Genomic DNA, 20,791 nt, shown 5'->3' with positions numbered 1-20,791 from the left:
TGAAACCTTCTAGTGTCTTCAGGTCTCTTCCATGTATACAACCTTCTTTCATAATTCTTAGACCAAGTGTTACCTATGATTAAATTATGCTGTGTGCAAAATTCTACCAAGCGGCTTCCTTTTTTAATCCTTTGCCTCAGTCCATATTCACCTTCTACTTTTCCTTCTCTTCCTTTTCCTGCTATCGAATTCCAGTCCCCCATGACTATTAAATTTTCATCTCTCTTAACTATTTGAATAATTTCTTTTACCTCCTCATACATTTCCTCAATCTTCTCCTCACCTGCGAAGCTAGCAGGCATATAAACTTTTACTACTGTGGTGGGTATGGGCTTCATGTCTATCTTCGATACAATAATGTGTTCATTATGTTGTTCATAGTAGCTTATCCATGTTCCTGTTTATTTATTTATTTTTATTAGACCCTCTCCTGCATTACCACTATCTGATTTTGTATTCTTAGCTTAGTATTCACCTGATCAGAAATCCTGTACTTCCTACCACCGAACTTCACAAATTCCCATTGTATCTAGCTTTAACCCATCCAGTTCCCTTTTTAAATTTTCTAACCCCCAATTAAGGGATCCACACTCTGATCCGTATTACACCAGTTTTGTTTCTCATGATAACGATGTCCTCTTGAGTAGTCCCCAGGCAGAGATCCGAATGGGGGACTATTTTATCTCTGGAATATTTTACCAACGAGGATGTCATCATCATTTAACTATGCAGTAGAGCTGCATGCCCTCATGAAAAATTACAACTGTAGTTTCCCTTTCTTTCAGACATTCACAGTACCAGCACAGCAAGGCCATTTTGGTTGATGTTACAAGGCCAGTTCAGTCAGTCATCCAGATTGTTGTCCCTGCAACTACTCAAAAGACTGCTGCCCCTGTTCAGTAGCCACACATTTGTCTGGCCTCTCAACAGATACCCCTCCATTGAGGTTGCACGTATGGTATGGCTATCTATATCACTGAGACATGCAAGCCTCTCTATCAACGGCAAGGTCCATGACTCATCGGGAGGTTCTCTGATGTAATGAGACTTAAAGGGAAGGTTGTACTGATTATTAATGTATGCAAAAAGTTAATACATTCATGGAAAAAATCATCTATTTGAAAAGGAGCTTGTTATAGAGAACTTCAATTTTGTTGAATGCATTTCCTTACCTCCAGGCATGTTTTGTTGTTTGTCAAAAAACATTTTTATTTAGATCAAATGCTGTGGCTTTGGAAATGCAATTAGAAACAATTGGTTTACAAAATTGCAGTGTGCTCAAACACAGGTATCATGGCTACATGAATTTGTTACAATGGTACGACGATGTTCACACAGAAGAATTTCCCCAACAACATTTTCGATAAAGTATATAACTGCAGAAAGGTGTGATGTGAAATATTTTGTGAATTGTAACTTGCAAGTAAAAAGAAATTTCATGTTTCACAAATACAATAAAATGCTAGTATTTTTACTTAGGTTGAATTTTTCTGTTAAACATGTCACTTTATAATTGTATTAATTTATTCAGTGTAAGTTAACTCCAAAGCCAGTATTGTTCTGTGCAAAGTGTTGACTGCCCATACATGTGCAGTCTGCCCAATCATCTGCTGGCACTCAGCCCAGATCTAGAATCCCATAGGCTACTGTCTGGCTGCCTGCTCAGAAGCTGTTTTCTCACCTCTGCCTTTAGGTGCCCTTATCCCTACATATGCGGAATGGAAGCTGGAAGTTTGATTTAAAGGATTGCTTCAATTGAGAGAGGACTTGCAGCAGACTGAATATAAATATTTCTTAGTGAGACTTATAATACACCTTTGGATGAATTGGTATGATACCATGTAAGGAAAGTAATGATAAAAAAAAGAAAAACATTGAACAACATATTTTTAAATATCCCATGAAAATTTATTTTTGCTTAAAGGTAAATTTTATTTTACACTGTACAGAGCCTTCGGCATGTGTGTATCATCTTACATAACGTTACCAACATACACTACTCTCTCAATATAAAAATCAAATGTGTTCACATTTTATTGATGACTGTGTATATAGGTAAGACAAAAATAACAAAATCCATATAGCAAGATCAGTTCAGTTGATGATGAGAAACATACAGAATAATACTATGGCAATTCTTACATGCCCATAGACAGTCTTAGCTACACTTCGCCTTTGCGTACCTTTCAGATACATCCTTCCAGTTGACTACATCAAAAATAGCCTTTACATAATCTGCTCTAACGTTCTTGTATTGCAAATAATATGCATGTTCCCAAACATCAATACCAAACAGAGGTATCAGACCTGAGAAGAAATCAGTAAACAGCAATTAGAACCAAGTACAAACAATATTTCAAAAGTGCTTTCTCACTGTAACTGAATGATATTTTCACTATTAATTACTCAACTAGTTCATCTGCTCATTGCAATCTCCAGCAGTACATATAAAAATTAATATTTTCACAAGTTAACATATGCTACTTAAAAACACACTGAGAATGTGAAACTTCTGAAACTTTGTTAAGGCCATCTCCTAAATAAGTTGAATGCCACTAACTCAAAATAAATTACCACATTCTACTTTAACAAAACTTATTAGCCAAGACCTACCAGTAGTAGCTTGTAGAGGGTCTTGGTTTGCACATGCAGCCAGCTGCAATCTCTGTGTTTCTTTATTGTAGCCCAGCCAGCCCCAACCTGAGCCCTGTACTCCAACAGCAGCAGCAGATAACTTTGCCTTCATGTTTTCCAGTGATCCAAAGTCTCTTTTTATTGCTTCTAACAGCTCACCTTTAAGCATGAAAGACAGAATGTTACAGTTATTTACTACTATTACAATATTACAATAATTATGACACTTATTACATGCTTCAGTATATACCCATACCTGACATATGAGCTGAAAAGCCGAGATGGTGGAAAGAAAATGTGACAGGATAAAGACAGCAGTCAGAATGTTATACCACATGCAGCTATCTCACAACACACAGAGAAAAATATATCTACCTACTGGAAACACAGCACTGAGACGAAGTTTACATATTTTCTCTACAAAAATAAAGCAGCTTTCACACACAAATGAACGAGTCAGCTGAATAATTCCTGAAGAATACTCAGCACGAGGATTCAAGCATTGACTCCAAGAAGAATGGCATTTACAAAATAGTTAAATTCACAGAGTCAGATGAGTTGACCATTACTTGCTTTCAGGAGCCAATATCCAATATGGCCGACAGAAACACACAAATAGGTAACAGGCACCCTGGCCTCCACATTGTTTATTCAGCTAGGGAAAAGGAACTGTGATAAAAGCTGTATCTCTCATTCATTCAAATGGTGTTTTATTTTTCAAATGCACTTTAAACTATCAAAAGTACAACAAACACATGCTCTTGGTGTGTATTTTTTTTGAAAGTGAGACCTGCGAGTCAAAGCACATAAGGGATCTAGTGTGTTACTTGCCTGACAACAGACAGCTTTTATCATCCTATTTGTAAGATGCATTTCTATTAATTGGTGTTTTGTTGAGTTTGAAGCACTATACTCCTACGCCCCCCCCCCGCCTGCCCCCCGCCCCCCCCCCCCCACTATACTTGATAAATAAAAATCTGAATAAACTGAATGGTGTAATCACCACCATTTTCAGTTTGGTGTCACCGCCAGACACCACACTTGCTAGGTGGTAGCCTTTAAATCGGCCGCGGTCCGTTACTATACGTCGGACCCGCGTGTTGCCACTGTCAGTGATTGTAGACTGAGCGCCGCCACACGGCAGGTCTAGAGAGACGTCCTAGCACTCATCCCAGTTGTACAGCCGACTTTGCTAGCGATGGTTCACTGACAAAATACGCTCTCATTTGCCGAGACTATAGTTAGCATAGCCTTCAGCTACGTCATTTGCTACGACCTAGCAAGGCGCCATTATCAATTGCTATTTATCTTGTGATGCATGTACCGTCAGACCGATGTTCACCAATTATGGATTAAAGTTAAGTATTCCAGAAGCTACGTACCTTTTTTGCTAGTCTCAATTCCTTGTCATTTCCAGACCTCACGCCAGCCTGCGTGAGCTTAAACGCGTGCCTTTCGGCTACCTCATAGTGGCTTGGCTGTCTTGCCAAGTCACAACAGTTTGATGACGAGGATTTTGCGTTCGTCTTGCTGTTGCCCTAATTTACTTGATTTACTTGTGTCATGGCTTCCCCACAATCTCCAGATGTACTGTCCAAATTTTATCGCTTGCAGAACCAGCAGACGCAGGCCTTACTGGATGCACTTGGACAGCTCGTCCAGGGTCAACATGCAATGCAAAACGATGCGGCAGCTGCCGCTTCACCGCTCACGCAGCCACAACACACAGTTGCACCACCTTTTCGTCCTTTTGATGCTGCACTGGAAAGCTGGACGGAGTGGTCACGCCAATTTGGATTCCATCTCGCCGCCTACAGAATTCAAAGTAATGCGCGGCAGCCCTTTTTGTTAGCATTCGTAGGCGTCCAAACGTACCGTGTGATAGTGAAATTATTTCCCCGATGCGACGTAGCAACTCTGTCCTACGACAAAATTTTGTCTGCATTAGATGCATATTTCAAGGAATCAGTCAATGTAGTTGCGAAAAGGTGTACCTTCTTTCGTACAAAACGTACGGCCGGTCAGACTAATAGGGAGTGGGTTGCAACTTTGCAAGGCCTTACTAGGGATTGTGCTTTTGAGTGTGAATGTGGACTCCCTTATTCAGATACTATGGTACGTGATGCAATTGCACAGAACGTTTCTGATGTACGTATAAGGGAACAGATTTTGAAACTAGTCAATCCCTCCCTTCAACAAGTGATAGACATATTGGATCGGCAGGACACACTTGACTTTGCTCAGGAATCATTTGAAACTTTACCAGCAGTGTGTCACATTAACCGGCCCACCGGGCGAGCTGCACGGAACAGTAAACAGCCCTCGCGCCCGGCCGCGCCAAAGCCGCCAAGCTCTCAGCCACGTGTGCCGCTCAAGCAAGCAAATGCAGTGCTAAAATCATGCCCGCGGTGTGCTACTAGACATTCGCGTGAGAATTGCTCGTCACGCCAAGCTATTTGCTTTTTCTGTAATAAAAAAGGACATGTTCAAAGCGTTTGCCAGAAAAAGCTCAGAACGGACACACTCAACCATTCCAGGCCCTTTGCTTCGCGCCGGAATCGGAATCGAACCCAGAATACTCAGGCTCGTGAACCTTCGCCCATGGAAATTCATGTAGTTCATTCCACTCCGCACAGTGCCACTCTCTCTCTACCAGTGACTGTGTTCGTCCCACAAATAGTGTGCGTCGACATCGCCGGAAATCCCGTCAAGTCGCAAGTGATTCTGTACCAGTGTCAGTTCACGTTGCACGAGACAGTCGCTCTTGTCGTCAGCAGGACAATAAACGTTTTGTAGACTTGGACATTAATAGCAACGTGATACCATTCCAGCTTGATACCGGAGCTGCAGTTTCCTTGATCAACCAAGACACGTACAAACAGCTGGGCACCCCTCTGTTGCGTGCCGCAAATGTTAAGTAGTTATTCAGGACAAGCGATACCTGTGTTAGGACAGTGCAGCCTTCTTGCAACATACAAGGGACAAACAAAACTTGTGTCATTTTACGTCCTTCGTTCTTCTTCTGCAGTGAACTTGTTTGGTTTAGATTTATTTCAGTTGTTTAACTTGTCTATAGAAAATTGGGTCCTATCAGTGAACCAGACTGTGCCTTCAGACAGTGTTTCTCGTCTATGTGAAGAGTTTGCAGACATTTTTGCACCGGGCCTTGGTTGCGCTAAGAACTATAAAGCACATTTGGAACTGACAGTAAACCCGCAACCGAAATTTTTCAGAGCGCGCAATGTTCCCCACGCGTTGCGTGATGAGGTCGCAAGAACATTACACGATTTGGAATCACAAGGTGTAATTGAACGTGTGCAGGCTTCTCTCTGGGCATCACCCTTAGTAATTTTGCAAAAGCCTTCCGGAAAATTGAGACTTTGTGTGGACTTCAAGGCAACAGTGAATCCACAACTAGTGATTGCCACTTTTCCTTTACCCCACCTGGAAGATCTTTTTGACAAACTGTGCCCGGGTAAATATTTTTCGAAGTTGGACCTAGCAGATGCGTACTTGCAAATACCAGTGGACGAAGAATCCCAGCGTGTTTTGGTGGTTAACATGCATCTTGGTTTGTACCGATTCAAACGACTGCCATTCGGGTGTGCATCCGCCCCTGCATTGTTTCAGCAATATTTACAAACTGTTTGTGCGTTAATCCCTACTGCAGCAAACTATCTGGATGATATTGTGATCTCCGGAAAGACGGAAGAAGAACATTTAGCCAATCTCAGAACATTATTTCAGGTCTTGCGACAAAATGGTCTTTGCTTGCGGAAGGACAAATGTGTGTTTTTTCCTCGGGACTTACCCTACCTGGGCCATGTACTCAATGCCCAAGGCATACATCCCCGTCCAGAGCACCTCCGTGCCATACAAGACTTGCCTTCGCCGCAGAATTTGAAGCAGCTACAGAGTGTGCTGGGAAAAATCAATTACTATCATAAATATGTGCGCCACGCCTCTTCCATTTCAGTTCCGCTTCATCGCTTACGACGTAAAGGTGTTCCGTTCGTCTGGACGACAGAATGCGAATGCACCTTTCGCCAGTTGAAATCGGCGTTGCTTTCCTGTACTTCCCTTACACCATTAGATCCCCAGAAACCTCTTTTGTTGATGGTGGATGCATCGGATTTCGGGATCGGTGCTGTGCTTGCGCACAAAGATGGTTCGCACGATCGCCCTATTGCCTTTGCATCCAAATTGCTCTCGTCTGCGCAAAGAAATTATTCACAGATCGAGAAAGAAGCATTGGCTCTCGTATTTGGTGTTACGAAGTTTCATGATTTCTTGTATGGTCGTCACTTTACCATCATCACAGACCACAAACCTTTGACATCCCTTTTTCATCCGAACAAGCCTGTACCTCCACATACAGCGCAGACATTCATTCGCTGGTCTATTTTCCTGTCGCAGTACCGCTACGATATCTTGTATCGGTCCACTGCTAAGCACGGAAACGTCGATGCGGTGTCCCGTTTGCCTGTTGCTGAGGATAGAGCATTCGATTCCTCCGAACTTGCTTGCATGTTCATTGATTCTGAAACCGATGACGTGGTCGAATCGTTTCCGATTGATTTTCGTCGTGTAGCTACAGCCACAGCTGCAGACCCTGTCCTTGCTACCGTTCTGCGTTTTGTTGCTACGCAATGGCCCTTGTCAAAGTCACGGATCGGGGATCCGTTGGTTCGCCGATTTTTTGCTCACAAGGAGAGACTTTTTGTTCGACGTGGTGTTTTGCTGTTGCATTCTGATAATGATCAATCCAAGGTCATGGTCCCACGTTCGTTACAGTCCTCTGTCTTACAGCTTATCCACCAAGGACATTGGGGTATAGTGTGAACGAAACAACTTGCTCGTCAGCACTGTACTTGGTTTGGAATCGATGCCGCGATTACGAATATGTGCTCTTCTTGCATGGCGTGTGCCGAACAACAATCTGCACCACCGCGGAAATTTTTTGCATGGCCAAAAGCCACTTCCCCTTGGCAACGCTTACACATCGATTTTGCTGGTCCATTCTGGAATGCTCGATGGTTGGTTCTGGTCGATTCATTCAGTAATTTTCCTTTTGTTGTCCGGATGTCTTCCACGACGTCTTCTGTCACCATCCAAGCGTTATCCGCTATCTTTTGCATTGAAGGTCTTCCACAGACTATTGTTTCCGACAATGGCCCACAATTCATGTCCGCAGAATTTCAGTCATTCTGCAAGGCCAATGGTATTCAACATCTGACGTCCGCGCCGTTTTCGCCGCAGTCAAACGGTGCCGCTGAACGATTGGTCCGGACTTTCAAGTCACAGATGTTGAAGTTGAAAAGAGTCTCATTCTCGGGAGGATGCAACGTTGCTCTTTTTGTCCTCGTATCGCTCTCAGCCCCGAGATGGTCGATCGCCGGCTGAGTTGTTGCAAGGCCACCCTCATCGCACCTTGATGTCTTTGCTACATCCGCCGCATCAGGTTCCTGTGCAGTGGCAGACACCTGCTTTTGCCCCGGGCGACGTTGTATACTATCGCAACTATCGAGGTTCACGGCGTTGGCTCGCAGGGCGCATTCTTTGCTGCCTCGGCCACGCTATGTATCTGGTTTTGGGGGCCTCTGGTGAGGTGCGTCGGCATCTCAATCAGCTGCGCCTCTGTCGTCGCCTGGGTTCTGCCGCTCCCCGTCTGCTTTCAGCGACAGTGCCGTCCGGTCAGCGCCCTGGGGACCCATCTACTGGCTCGCCTCAGCCCCAGGTGTTACCGACGCTGCCTTCCATTTTGCCTCATGGCGACGCGCCGCCGCCTGTTCTCCCGCCGGCGACACCTGCAGTGGACGCGTTGCTGCAACCACCGGGCGCCTCCCTGGGTCACGCGCCGCCGATCGCTTCCCGTGACCAGCTGTACTCCGACATGGAACTCTTGCCTGGTCCGGACCACATGGCGTCTTCACCCGTCGGGTGCTCCGACCCGATGGAGGTCGACCCTTCGGCCCCTCCTGTCTCTCTACGGGCACATACACCGCATGTTGGCGTGCACCCTGGACTAGGTTTTCAGGCGTTTCCTAGCTCCCCTCGGACCGAATGGCAGGGTGCGGGTGGCACAGCCTCGCCTGTTGTTAGGTTCCCCACCTCGTCGCATACGTCAACATGGGGTCCTCCCCACAGCGGGCGGAAGCCTTGTAACACAACCGTACGCCGATTTGTGGGGGAGGAATGTGGTGTCACCGCCAGACACCACACTTGCTAGGTGGTAGCCTTTAAATCGGCCGCGGTCCGTTAGTATACGTCGGACCCGCATGTCGCCACTGTCAGTGATTGCAGACCGAGCGCCGCCACACGGCAGGTCTAGAGAGACGTCCTAGCAATCGTCCCAGTTGTACAGCCGACTTTGCTAGTGATGGTTCACTGACAAAATACGCTCTCATTTGCCAAGATTATAGTTAGCATAGCCTTCAGCTACGTCATTTGCTACGACCTAGCAAGGCGCCATTATCAATTGCTATGTATCTTGTGATGCATGTACCGTCAGACCGATGTTCACCAATTATAGATTAAAGTTAAGTATTCCAGAAGCTACGTACCTTTTTTGCTAGTCTCAATTCCTTGTCATTTTACAGACCTCACGCGAGCCTGCGTGAGCTTAAACGCATGCCCTTCGGCCTCCCGTCCTCGTGGATTGGCTGTCTTGCCAGTCCACAAAATTCAGAATGTCATTATCAGCTACTGGTACTGATTATATGATGTTTTACAGTCAAGAATTCAAAAAACTTCTGCACACTTTAAGTCTTTGTTGGGTACCAGGTACCTGTCCAGGATTGTTCTTTTTTTGATGCCCAGTACTCCCCACCTAGTCTCCATGAACCACCTTCGTGCCTTTCAGGCATGATTCTGTGTGCATGTGGTGAGATGGACTGTCCTGGTGTCGTATGGATGTTGTGTCTTGTATTGTGTTTGATTTCCTTAGAGTGAACCTGTTCTTGCAACATGTTTGCTGATTCTGCTGTGCACTCGTCTTACGGCTTCTATGTTTCAGCTATTTACATTCCTTCAATGGGAATGTATTGTCAGTCCTCTGTAACACTGCGTAAGTCAATTGACTTTAACTTCCTGACACTGCAGTGTTGACCATTAAGTGAAACAATCATGCCCCCTTATGTCAAATGCTAGCACAAAATGTGTTCAGAAGTCTGTGCCTAATATAGGTTCTGAGATATTAGCAATAACAAAAGACCACATGAACTGACTGGAGAAACCACAGCGATAGCACACGCCTTTTGTCCAGAGGTGCTGATTAATGAATTATTAACTGCACTCAACCATGGTTGAACATATTATTTGTTCTGAGATGCATGACTGACAGGGAGTCTTCTGATGTTGGAGCCAGTGTCTACAGAGAACCTCATACTGCTATGTCTGTCTGATGCATACACATTTCAACATGGTAGAATATGCATGCAAGGGTGGGTGTTGTCAATGGCATGTAGACACTGTTGCTGCAGACACCTTTGTCCTTTAGGTACACACATGCTGATGTGCATTTAGTGGCATCTTGGCCACAACACTTATGATACCAGCACACTTCACGCAAGTCTTCCCGCAGGTCTCATGTTTCGTATTTCAACATTGCTTGTTGTTGTTATATTTATGGTGCAAAAACAAGTAGGGTCATAAATGTCCATGTCAAAACTGCAGAACATGAAGACAAAGAGAGGAGTTAAAAACGACTATACATCAATTCCATCGACAGAAGAGAAGACAGCCAAAAACAGGGATGTTGAGAAAGGTCTATAAAATACGTCACATAGAAACAGAGGTCTAGAACTAAAAATTAAATGGCCTTCGTGATACTGTTAAAACAGATAAAAAGTAAAATGTGGTCCACATCCTGCGCGTTGTTTGCTAAAACGGCTGATAACTCAGTCAACAAACACAAACGAGAACGTAAGCAATTAAAAAAAGGGCATTTCATGAGTAAATGGCGGACTGTCAAAAGTTGAGTGCAATGTGCACAAATTGATGGGGGAGCACCACTTAAAAAGTGGCGATGGCTAAAAAGTGTCCAATATGCAACCTAATTAAAATGATCTCGCGGCAAGAGGGCCAAGAGGAGGTCGCCCAAGCCACTGGGAGACGCTTAATAATCTGGATCTTGTTACCATGAAGGAAGGACCAGTGGTGATGCCAAAGTGATGCCACCTGCTGACAGACGGCAACACAGAGATCATTGGAGGGAATGTAAGAACTAGTGGGCTGAGATACGAAGACTGCAGCCTTGGCAGCAGTGTCAGCAGTCTTGTTTCCTGACAGACCAAATAAACATGACAGTAGTTCCATCAAGAGCTAGCAAGTGACAGCATTCTTGGACCCACTGTCCTAAGGGATGGACGGTGTACAGCACACAGAGGCTTTGAAGGGCACTAAGAATCTGAGCAGATGACGCAATTGAAAAGCCTGTGTCACTGTGTGTACTCCATGGCCTGATACAGGGCGAAGAGGTCTGCTGGCTGTAAATATCGAGCAGTGTTCCTGAAGCCAACACTGAAAAACATCAGCGCCAATGACGAAGTCACACCCAACACCACAGTCAGTCCGAGGACCATCAGTGTACACAGAGATACTATCGCAAAGTTCTTCATGAAGGTCGTGAAACTGAAGGCGATAGAGCAAGGCTGGAGTAGTGTCCTTCAGATCAAATGAAGGCCATGGTGAACATGGACTGACGAAGCCAAGGTGGCGAAGAGTTCAAACCCACCAAGTTGCACGTAGCGGGAGCAAGAGCCAAAAGCGAACTCCAGGAAGTAACAGAGAAGGGGGACGCACCCCATACTGGTGGTCAAAGGAGTCATCGAAGAAGGATGCAAAAGATGGGCAGCCATGCATGGCAATCAAATGGCATGCCTATCTGCTTACGAGAAAGTCGCGATAGTGTATAAGGCACCATTGGCCAAACAGATACTACGATGGTGGATAATATTAAGAAGGCATCAGATGGATGGTCGGGCAGATTCACAAACGAAACACCCATAATCTTCCTGCTCCCCAGGAAGTACCACTGGGGGCACACAGAACACTAAAGGACCGCATACAGCAGTCTGCAAGGTAACACACGTGGGAGGATCAAGGAAGTTTCCTATAGAGCATGAACAGCAGGAATTTCTAAGTTTCAACGAACAGAAGAGCAACAGGCCCAAGATGTAAAGACGTTGGAAGAAACCAATTGTGCCGCAAGAAATCCATGCAGTTTTGTTAATGGAAAAACAAGTCATTCTCAACACAATGAGTAAAGACAATCGAGACACCACTGAAGACACCGATCACTGAGACAAGCCCGTGGAGAACTAAAATAGATGGCAAATTTGTCAACAAAAAGGGAGCTGGAGATGCCCGGCGGGAGACAGGCCATTATAGGGTTAATGGCGATAAAGAGGATGTCACTCAGGACTGAACACTTGTGCACACTGTTTTCCTCGATATATGTGTCTGACAAGGCAAAACCCACACGTACCTTAAAAACTCTATCTTTTAAAAATTCCTGAAGGAAACAAGGCTTGTGGCCCTGGAAGCCGCATGTGTAGAGGGTATGGAGGATGCCAGTCCTTCAGCAGGTGTTGTACGCTTTCTCCAAATCAAAAAACATGGCCAGTGTCTGGGATTTCCGCAGAAAACCATTCACGGTATGGGTGGACAAAGTGATGAGATGCTAAACGGCAGAACAGTGCATTTGAAATCCACACTGTGCAGTGGTTAGTAAATAGCTATACTCAAGCCACCATGCCAGCTGGTCAAGAATCATATGTTCCATCTTCATGCAAATACAGCTGATGACAGAAATGGGGTGGTAGCTGGAAGGAACGTGTCTGTCCTTACCAGGCTTACATATCGGTATGACAGTGGCTTCACGTCAACATCTGGGAAACATGCCCTCTGCCCAGATGCCGTTGTACGTATAAAGCAGACAGTGCTTGTCCACAAGAGAAAGGTGCTGCAACATCTGAATGTGAACATCATCTGGCCCTGGGGCAGAGAATCGGGATAAATTGAGAACATGATTGAGCTCCTTCACAGTAAAGGCAGCACTGTAGCACTCGTGATACTGAGAAGGGAAGGCTATCACCAGAACTTCCTCCATTTGTTTCCAATAGAGGAAGGCAGGGTGATAATGGGAGGAGCTCGAAGTCTCCGCAAAATGGCAGACCAAGGTGTTGGAGATATCAGTAGGGTCCACAATGATGTCTGCTACTGTCAAGCCACAAATTGGAAAACAGACCTTGGTCCCAGAGAGCTGTCGGAGGTTGGCCCACATGACGGAAGAGGGAGTGGAACTGTTAAAAGAATTAGCAATTGAAATCCAGCTAGCTTCTTCGTTATAGCAAAGAATGCAAGGACACTGCACGCAAATGTTTGCAATGAATGCAGTTTACCATCATAGGATGACGGTTAAAAATGTGGAGAGTATGTGTTCACGCACGAATTGCGTCACAGCACACCTCAGTCCTCCAAGGGACCGGAACATAGTGTGGTAAAGAGGAAGTGCAAAGAATGGAATATTTTGCTGTGGAAAGGATAATGTTTGTAAGATATTCTATCTGGTCATTACAACTGAGGTAATGTTGTTCATCGAAGGTCCCCAGGGAGGACTAAGCCTCCATCGGCCTTAGCAATCTGCCACATGGGTGTGCACATAGGTGGGATAAGGGTTAGTACATGGACAGCACACAGGAAATGGTTGCTCGAGTACCTGTCAGAGAACAGACCACTTGAGACGATGGGCAAACTGGGCAGTGCGAAGGATAGGCCCAATACGACCAAACGGGAATTGGTGTATGTGGAGTCTGAAAGGAACGTGGGTGCTCCTGTGTAAGGCAGAGGAGGTTAAGCTGATTGAGAAGGTTAGTCAAGAGGAAACCTCTCTGACAGTTTCTGAGGAAACCTAGTGACATCGAATGATGGAGGGATGTAAATGGTACAAAGGGAAAAGGTGAAGTGAATAAGGAAATGGCATACTGCAACAGCTTGAAGGCAGATACATCAGGGAGATGGGTTGACTATGAACATCATCCGATTTGAGCAGCATGACTCCCCCACGAGATGGATTGCCATCCTTGGGGAGAAGGTAAAACGGACTGGGAAGAAATTCGAGAGCTCAAAGCAGTACTGAGGACGCAATTTTGTTTCCCGAAGGCAAGAGGTAGATGCTACAATTGTAAGAGCAGCCATAAATCCTCTTTGTTGGATCAAAGACAGCAAACATTCTATTGGAGGAGAGTCATGATGAGGAAAAAATGAAGGGGTATCACCTCGGTGGCTGCCGAGTACCAGCCTTCGAAGACTCGCTGCTACAGGGCACAGAGGCAGGAGGATCTTGCTCCGTGAGGTCTACACAAGTGTCCAGCATTCTTCAGTTGGCCTGTGGAGCCCAGGGCAGAAAAATGGTTGGTGGTGCACACCGGCAACGCGGAGGTCGGCCAGGTGAGGATATCTAGTGGCGACACCGTTGAAGATTATCTTCGAGTCAGCGAAGGAGAAGACTATCAGCCTTTGTTTGACTTCTTAGAGCCTTTCCAACTGACAGAGGAAGACTCATATGTCGGTTGGCTGGACGAATGTACGAAGTATTCATGCGAGTATTCCTTCTGTCCTTTCTGCCCTGCCAGTTGTGTAGCTGGTGACTTTGCTCCATGAGGCAAAAAATTGGTGGCTAGATGCACAGCTGGAGGAGGAGACGGGGATGCTGCCATGATGCAGGGAGGTTTCTCAACTGCAATGCTAAATTTCAGGTCACATGTCTGCGTGGCCATGTCCTCCGTGGAGTGAGATGTAGTAAGAACAGTACTGTAGGTGCCAGATGGTAGAATTTGGTTTCAAACTAGCCAACAACTTGTGAGCGACCAGGTAAGGCACTTTTTCCTTCACTCAGATCTCCTGGACAGCCAGCTGATCAAGATACGTGGGACAATCGTGGGAGGAGGCAGCACAGTCACCATTGCAGTTGAACAAACGCCCACATGGGCATCCCTCATCCCACCAAATGATACATATTTGGCTGGTTGTTGAAAAGAACCTAGAGTGCAGTTGTAAGGATGACACTGGTAGCAGCACATCGGGTTCAGAATATACTGTCTGGCTGTGATAACTTCATAACCTACTTTGATCTTTGATGGAAGAACCACCCTACCAAATGTGTGTGTGTGTGTGTGTGTGTGTGTGTGTGTGTGTGTGTGTGTGTGAGAGAGAGAGAGAGAGAGAGAGAGAGAGAGAGTGAGTTTGGGCACTAAGGAGGCATCTACTTTTTTCATCACCTGATGTAATGCAATGACACCCTGATCAGAGAAGTATGTTTGGATTTCTGCCATGGTCAGAGCATCAAGCAGTCTAGTGTAACATCATGGGAAGAATTGAGCATTCAATGGGCCTTGACACAAACAGGACAGCCATGGAGGTGTGAAGCTGCAAGCAGTTGTTGTGCTTGAGAATCAGAAGTGGTCTCCAAAGGCAAAGTGCCATTGCGTAAATAAGAGCAGGATTCTACAGGGCCAGTAATTGAATAATAAACAGTTTTACCACAGCAAAAGGCTGACCATCTTAAGTACATGAATCCATAAGGACCCGTGGTGCAGGTCAGAGGGTCTTTGAATCGATAGCCCTATTTCATTTACATTTTGTAGTCACTGACTGTGAAGATGATTGGCTCATTGTGAAAAAATTCCCCACGATTGCCAGTGTCTCCGATGGCATACTCCTTCCAACTGGGGGCCGGCCCCCTTCAGAAGGGGGTGCACCCACCTTAGGTGATTGTTCACACCTCAGGTCACACCGCCCGAACCCCTGACAGAGGGACCAATCAGCAATTTGGGAAGGTAGGAACTCAGGCAGTCACCCCTCTCTAGACCTGGCCTGTGCCAGGGGGAACGTGCGAACTCTACCTGTCGACCCAGGGCTGGGAAGTACACGTTATGCACTCACCTCTTAAGTGTCAAACACATGGGCCGGCCTTCAGGAGTGCACTGGGAGGAAGAATGAAAAGAGGAACCTCAAACGCCGACAGGATACATTTCCAAAAACATCCCAGACATGTTCCCCAGGAAGGGGAAAAAGAACAGCAAGTAGATAGACATGCAGCATGGAAGGGAAAAGATGCTGCAAAGGCTGGGGCCTCAAGGTAGCCACGTACAAACCTGCCATTTAGAAGCAAGCCACCTGGGGGGGGGGGGGGGTCCAACATTGCTTGTTGGAACTAATCTCTATTTCTGTAATTTGAGAATTGTCATTGCTGGTGCATGAATAAATGCCTTATCAGTGCCTCCATTGTGGTTCTTAAGACCCTGATCTTATCTGAAACATTTCATCGGAATAGTAGTGATATTGAACACAGTCCAGTGTTTTAGTTTCAGTTGAGTTTGATTGCAGTTGATTCCATTTGACACATCCGACAATGTAACTGAAGTTGACTTAAGAGCAACAAGCTCTATTTGCAGTCTGCAGTAATCTTCTGTATGATCTCTCTTCATATACTGCTGATGCAATCTGCTTTGGAGCCAGAAGTAGTTACAGCCAAACATGTAACAAGTAACTTTCTGAAACTGCGTAGCTGTCTAACAAGTTAAGCAGGTGTCGCCAGGACACCAACTGTGTTCTTTCATCTTGCTTTTCCTGATATAGCACCTGCCTGACTCTGAGCTCAATAGACTTTGTGCGGCAGGAGATTAGTTGTTCTTTCAGCTTGCTGTACGGTCCCTGCCAGTGTGCCAGTGGATGCACTACAATGTTAATGTTGTGGTTTGCTGGTTTAAGTTGTTTAAGTTGCTTTTAACCAAGGTGAACTGCTTGTGGTCACTGGTCAACTTCTGTTATCAGAATATGTTTTCCATCACCACAAACTATGCGTGTTATTGAGAAGGTGTGTGCGGTAGCTGCAACAGTTGCAAGTGCTGCAGGGGATAAATGCTGAAACTGATGAATTCACACTGTAACCTTGTCTCTGCTATAGCAGTCACCATTACAGCTGGTCATGAAGTTATATGTATTACCTGAGCCTGCAGATACTAATCTTGCTTATCATCATCCTGCACTCTGTCAAAAGTATCCGCTGTGTTGCAATACATGTGTCTCATTGAATTCACACTGTCTTTGTTGCCCTATATAGGTTTCACGCTTGTATTTATCTGAATGACAAGTTCCAAAGCTTTTACTACATTATGTAGCCTGCTAATTTCCTCAGCAACAGTGTAGAGGTGCTAGCCATCTTTGCTCAGTATCTCATTCATAACTTGGCTGCTCACTATTTATGCTGTCTGCTGAACAGTATGAAAACTTTTAAATGGGATCATCAGTAATGTGACTTCATAAAACATCCACATAAATTACAGCACATAGTTCCAGAACGTACATAATTCTTTATTGCGATCGCAAATGTTACAAACTGATAAAAAGAAAAAGGAAACTAAAACTATTAACCACACAGCTAATTATTAAGTGGCAGAGATCACAATGCAAACTTGATACTTCAGTTGTGCAACTTGGGCACCACTGCCACAGATCCAGATGTGAAACCGCATACCCAAAATTTAATGGCACAGTCGTTGCACCTTGAAAACACAAAGTGGCAGACCACATATGTTTTGTTCATAAACACAAGTTTAGTAGTTCAAATTGATCATGACTAATCAGTTTCTATGTAATAAAACATTATCGCCAGTCTTATAATTGCATTACATATATCAGTATCTTGCTTAGACAAACCCATTATCAATAGTGTCTGCACTACCACATGAAAAAAACGAGGCACTGCGTGAATCTACCACAACACAATTAGTTCCTCTTTCCTCTATGAAGAAGGAACTCTTATCTCAAAAAGCTAGGAAAGTTAGTTAATATCCATTGTTGTGTGTTTTGAGTTGTACCTCCTGAAGAGGAGTTATGGCCATCCCATAAGTATGTATATTATTTTTACTATTTTTAGAAGAAGAAAACAGTATAACAACTGAGAAGACTTCACTGTTTTTGACAATGGCCACAAAAGCTTGAAAACCTAAATAGTACAATGAAACTTTAGACACTGCAGGTAACTAGCAGTTATATTCTGAGGCTACCACAAAGGGCATTATTTTATGCAAAGCAGATCTCAGTTGATTGCAATAACTAATGCTTGCTCCAGAAAAGTGATAATCTTGATTAAAAAATACTGATAATCAGAAAACAATGAATATTGGTCCCATAGACATTCTTCTAGATAAATATAAATGCCTCAATAGTCATGGTTCTTATCTGGCTATGTGATGCTCTTCAGACAGGTTCTTTGCATTCCCAGTAGAATCATTCTGACTGCCTCAAAATCTTTGTATTAGCAGTTTACATTTTGGAAACATGCTGTGGCAGCAGTCTATGCTCTGACCCTCTCTCTGTATTTGACTTTTATCTCTTTCAACTATATACTAAAAAATGCTAATAATCCATCTCATCTCATACCAGTGCAACAGATCTTTCCATGCACATACATGGAATTTCAGATTTTAAACATTTGGATATACATCTTAGACATATTTCTTGTAGCTTCAGCTCACAATGAACGATATGAACTTAATTGTGAGGATGACAATTGCAACATTTTACTCGCAGTTACACATTTTCTGTTGGATTCAGATCAAGTTATTTGATGTGCCGGACTTTGTGCAATGGGATGCCCGAGTGTTTGTCAAACTGAGAATGTAAAAGCAGAAGCCTGTGAACAAGGCTGTTGTCCTCTTGGAAGATGGGAATGTTGACAGCATACTCATCATGAAGATGTAGAAGAAAGGCCAGTACTTGGTCACCAAAATGTTGAGAAACATCCTGGTTCACATTCAAAGTAACCTGAATGTGTGGGTCAATAAGTCTGAACTACACCCTCCACTCTCTGCAGGTCAAACAAATCTTTGGGCTGTTGGTGCTCTTGATATCTTGCATGATTTCGAAAGAGACAAAACTGTAACTCAAATGCCACACTACATGCATCAATTCAGCTGCTGCTGAATTTGTGTGTTGTTTAGCCAACTGAAGATGTGCCGTCGTGAGGAAGAGCCTGTTACAAGGTATCAACCTCCAAATGTCCATTTCCTGTCATGTTTGAAACCATTGTTATTGACAAGTTGTGACAACTGTCTCTGCTCTCTGTCAGTTAAGAGCCTTTTACAAATAGTGTTCTTATGCCTTGTTAGATGGCTGTAAGTGCTACTCCATTCCTAACACATTTGATAGTTTGCACTGTCAGCACTTGCCTGTCATGTATGATGGGAACAAAAGAAGATGTGTCAGCTGTTTGTGTTATGCAGCCAATGAGAGAACAGCAAGTAGCAGACATGCTTTGAAGTAATACATTACGAAGAAAGAGTGAAATATTGCTGGAAACAAGAATTATAAATTTGATTGCTCCATGTTTGTGTCACAGATATTTAAACTGTGATAGTATCAGTAAACACCAAAGACAGTTTTGCAACTCACGATACATTCAAAAAAGCAGTGAAACATTTCTCTGCTCTGTGTTGCTATGCAATTGATATGTGTGAGCACACTGAGTAAGTGGATCAATGTTTTTTAATCAAATCATGGGGGAAGGTAGGTGCATCAATGTTTATTAATGTATCGAACATGTCATTATTATTAACAACATTGATCCATGTACCTTCTCCCATGACTGAATTAAAAAACACTGATACATTTACTCTCAAGGTGGTAGCTTCTGCTAAAATAATTCAGGAAAATTGCATCTTCACCTCCAGTTTAAATATAATACTACTTAAAATAAGCTAACAGCATACCAATTCATTCTAAAACTACATTGCATTAATATGCAATTCTTCTGCACACATCCTCAATCTTCAGTAAAGCAGTCCTTAATGCTCAATTGCTTTATCTTATGACAATGAATATTTCAATCTAAGTTCCACAGCCATTCAGTATAATCATTCCAACACACTTCAGCTGTCTCCGTACAGCCACTCATCTATGGTATCACCATTTCATTCATCGGCACTTGTAAACTACAACAGGTGGGGTACCACTTGGAGACAGTGTGCACTGTATACAAGTGTTCTCAATGAAAAACATCTTCAGTTCTTTCATTTTGAAATTTAATAAGAGAAAAAGCTGTATTTATCAATAAATGTAGCTCCTGCATGTCACTTCAAGCTGAACATAACCAACATACAAGTAGTGATTCTTCTGGCAGATACAATGGAGATACCAAAGTCCTCATCACTTCTAATCTAACACCTACTTCTAATAAATTCCTCTGGCACATCTTATATCACTTTAAACCTTAAAAAAACTGACTAACAGGTAACTGCAAGGAATCTCTTCAGGATAGCTTCTGGCTTCTGTAAAAGATCCACTTACTATCAGCACAGAGTTATCTCACACCATAAGATGCTCGTACAACTGAATGAAAGTAAGTAAGACCACTTATCTTCAAATAATCTTAAGAAATTAAAAGTATTTATTACAATAGCCCACAAGCGTATCTTCTCATCATATATATTTTCTGAAACTCTACAATGGCAAAAACAACAAAAAGGAAATTGGGTAAGTTTAGGTATAACAGCCCTTGCTCAGTCAAACAAGAATTGGAAGAAATTGACCACGACCTTTCAAAAGAAATCATTCGAGCACATGCTGAAGTACTTTAAGAAAACTATAGAAACCAATGGCTGAATGGACAGATGCGGATTCGAACCCAATTACACCATAGTACAGTGACTTACCACACAGCACGGGCAGAAAAATTTGTTCTATACTGTTCACTTATCATGAAATACTGAAGTGTGATTTAGTTACATAACACACTGCATATGTTAGTCACAAGGCAGAAATGCTATCACACACAAGATGCAGGTATTCATAGCAGGGGTAATACTATAATAAAGTGTGTAATGAACTCACCTTCTGCACTGCCACCACATGGAGACAGATTTTGCCAAAATATTGTGTGATTGATGTGGCCACCACCATTAAATTTCAGTGCTGGGGCTAAGCCTATTATTGTACTAATATCATCTGAAACCAGCAAACTAAGTTTGATTCTACATTTTATTTATTTTGGAATATTACTTCACTTCTGCAGTAAGTCAACAAACTTTTTGCCTTCGCTTCCTGAAGTTTCTCTTCTGCAACATTCAAATTATTTACGTATGTTGCATGGTGT

General features: G+C 43.7%; 1 protein-coding gene across 1 annotated transcript in view; it reads right to left on the bottom strand.

Annotated features, from left to right (window-relative positions):
• Window positions 1-1,884: 1,884 nt before the first annotated feature.
• Window positions 1,885-20,791, bottom strand: part of LOC124773703 (superoxide dismutase [Mn], mitochondrial) — a 45,874-nt gene continuing 26,967 nt past the window's right edge. Inside the window, exons 3-6 of the mRNA XM_047249424.1 lie at window positions 20,724-20,779; window positions 20,530-20,643; window positions 2,614-2,793; window positions 1,885-2,307 (exon numbers count right to left, since the gene is read on the bottom strand). Of these exons, the coding sequence (XP_047105380.1) occupies window positions 2,159-2,307; window positions 2,614-2,793; window positions 20,530-20,643; window positions 20,724-20,779 (499 nt within the window). The 3' untranslated portion in view covers window positions 1,885-2,158. The remainder of the gene's footprint in view (window positions 2,308-2,613; window positions 2,794-20,529; window positions 20,644-20,723; window positions 20,780-20,791) is intronic.

The sequence above is a fragment of the Schistocerca piceifrons genome, chromosome 2 (assembly GCF_021461385.2).
Source record: "Schistocerca piceifrons isolate TAMUIC-IGC-003096 chromosome 2, iqSchPice1.1, whole genome shotgun sequence".
NCBI classification, from domain to species: Eukaryota; Metazoa; Arthropoda; class Insecta; order Orthoptera; family Acrididae; genus Schistocerca; species Schistocerca piceifrons.
Note: the sequence above shows the minus strand (reverse complement) of the source record. Positions and strands in the feature narration are given on the sequence as shown.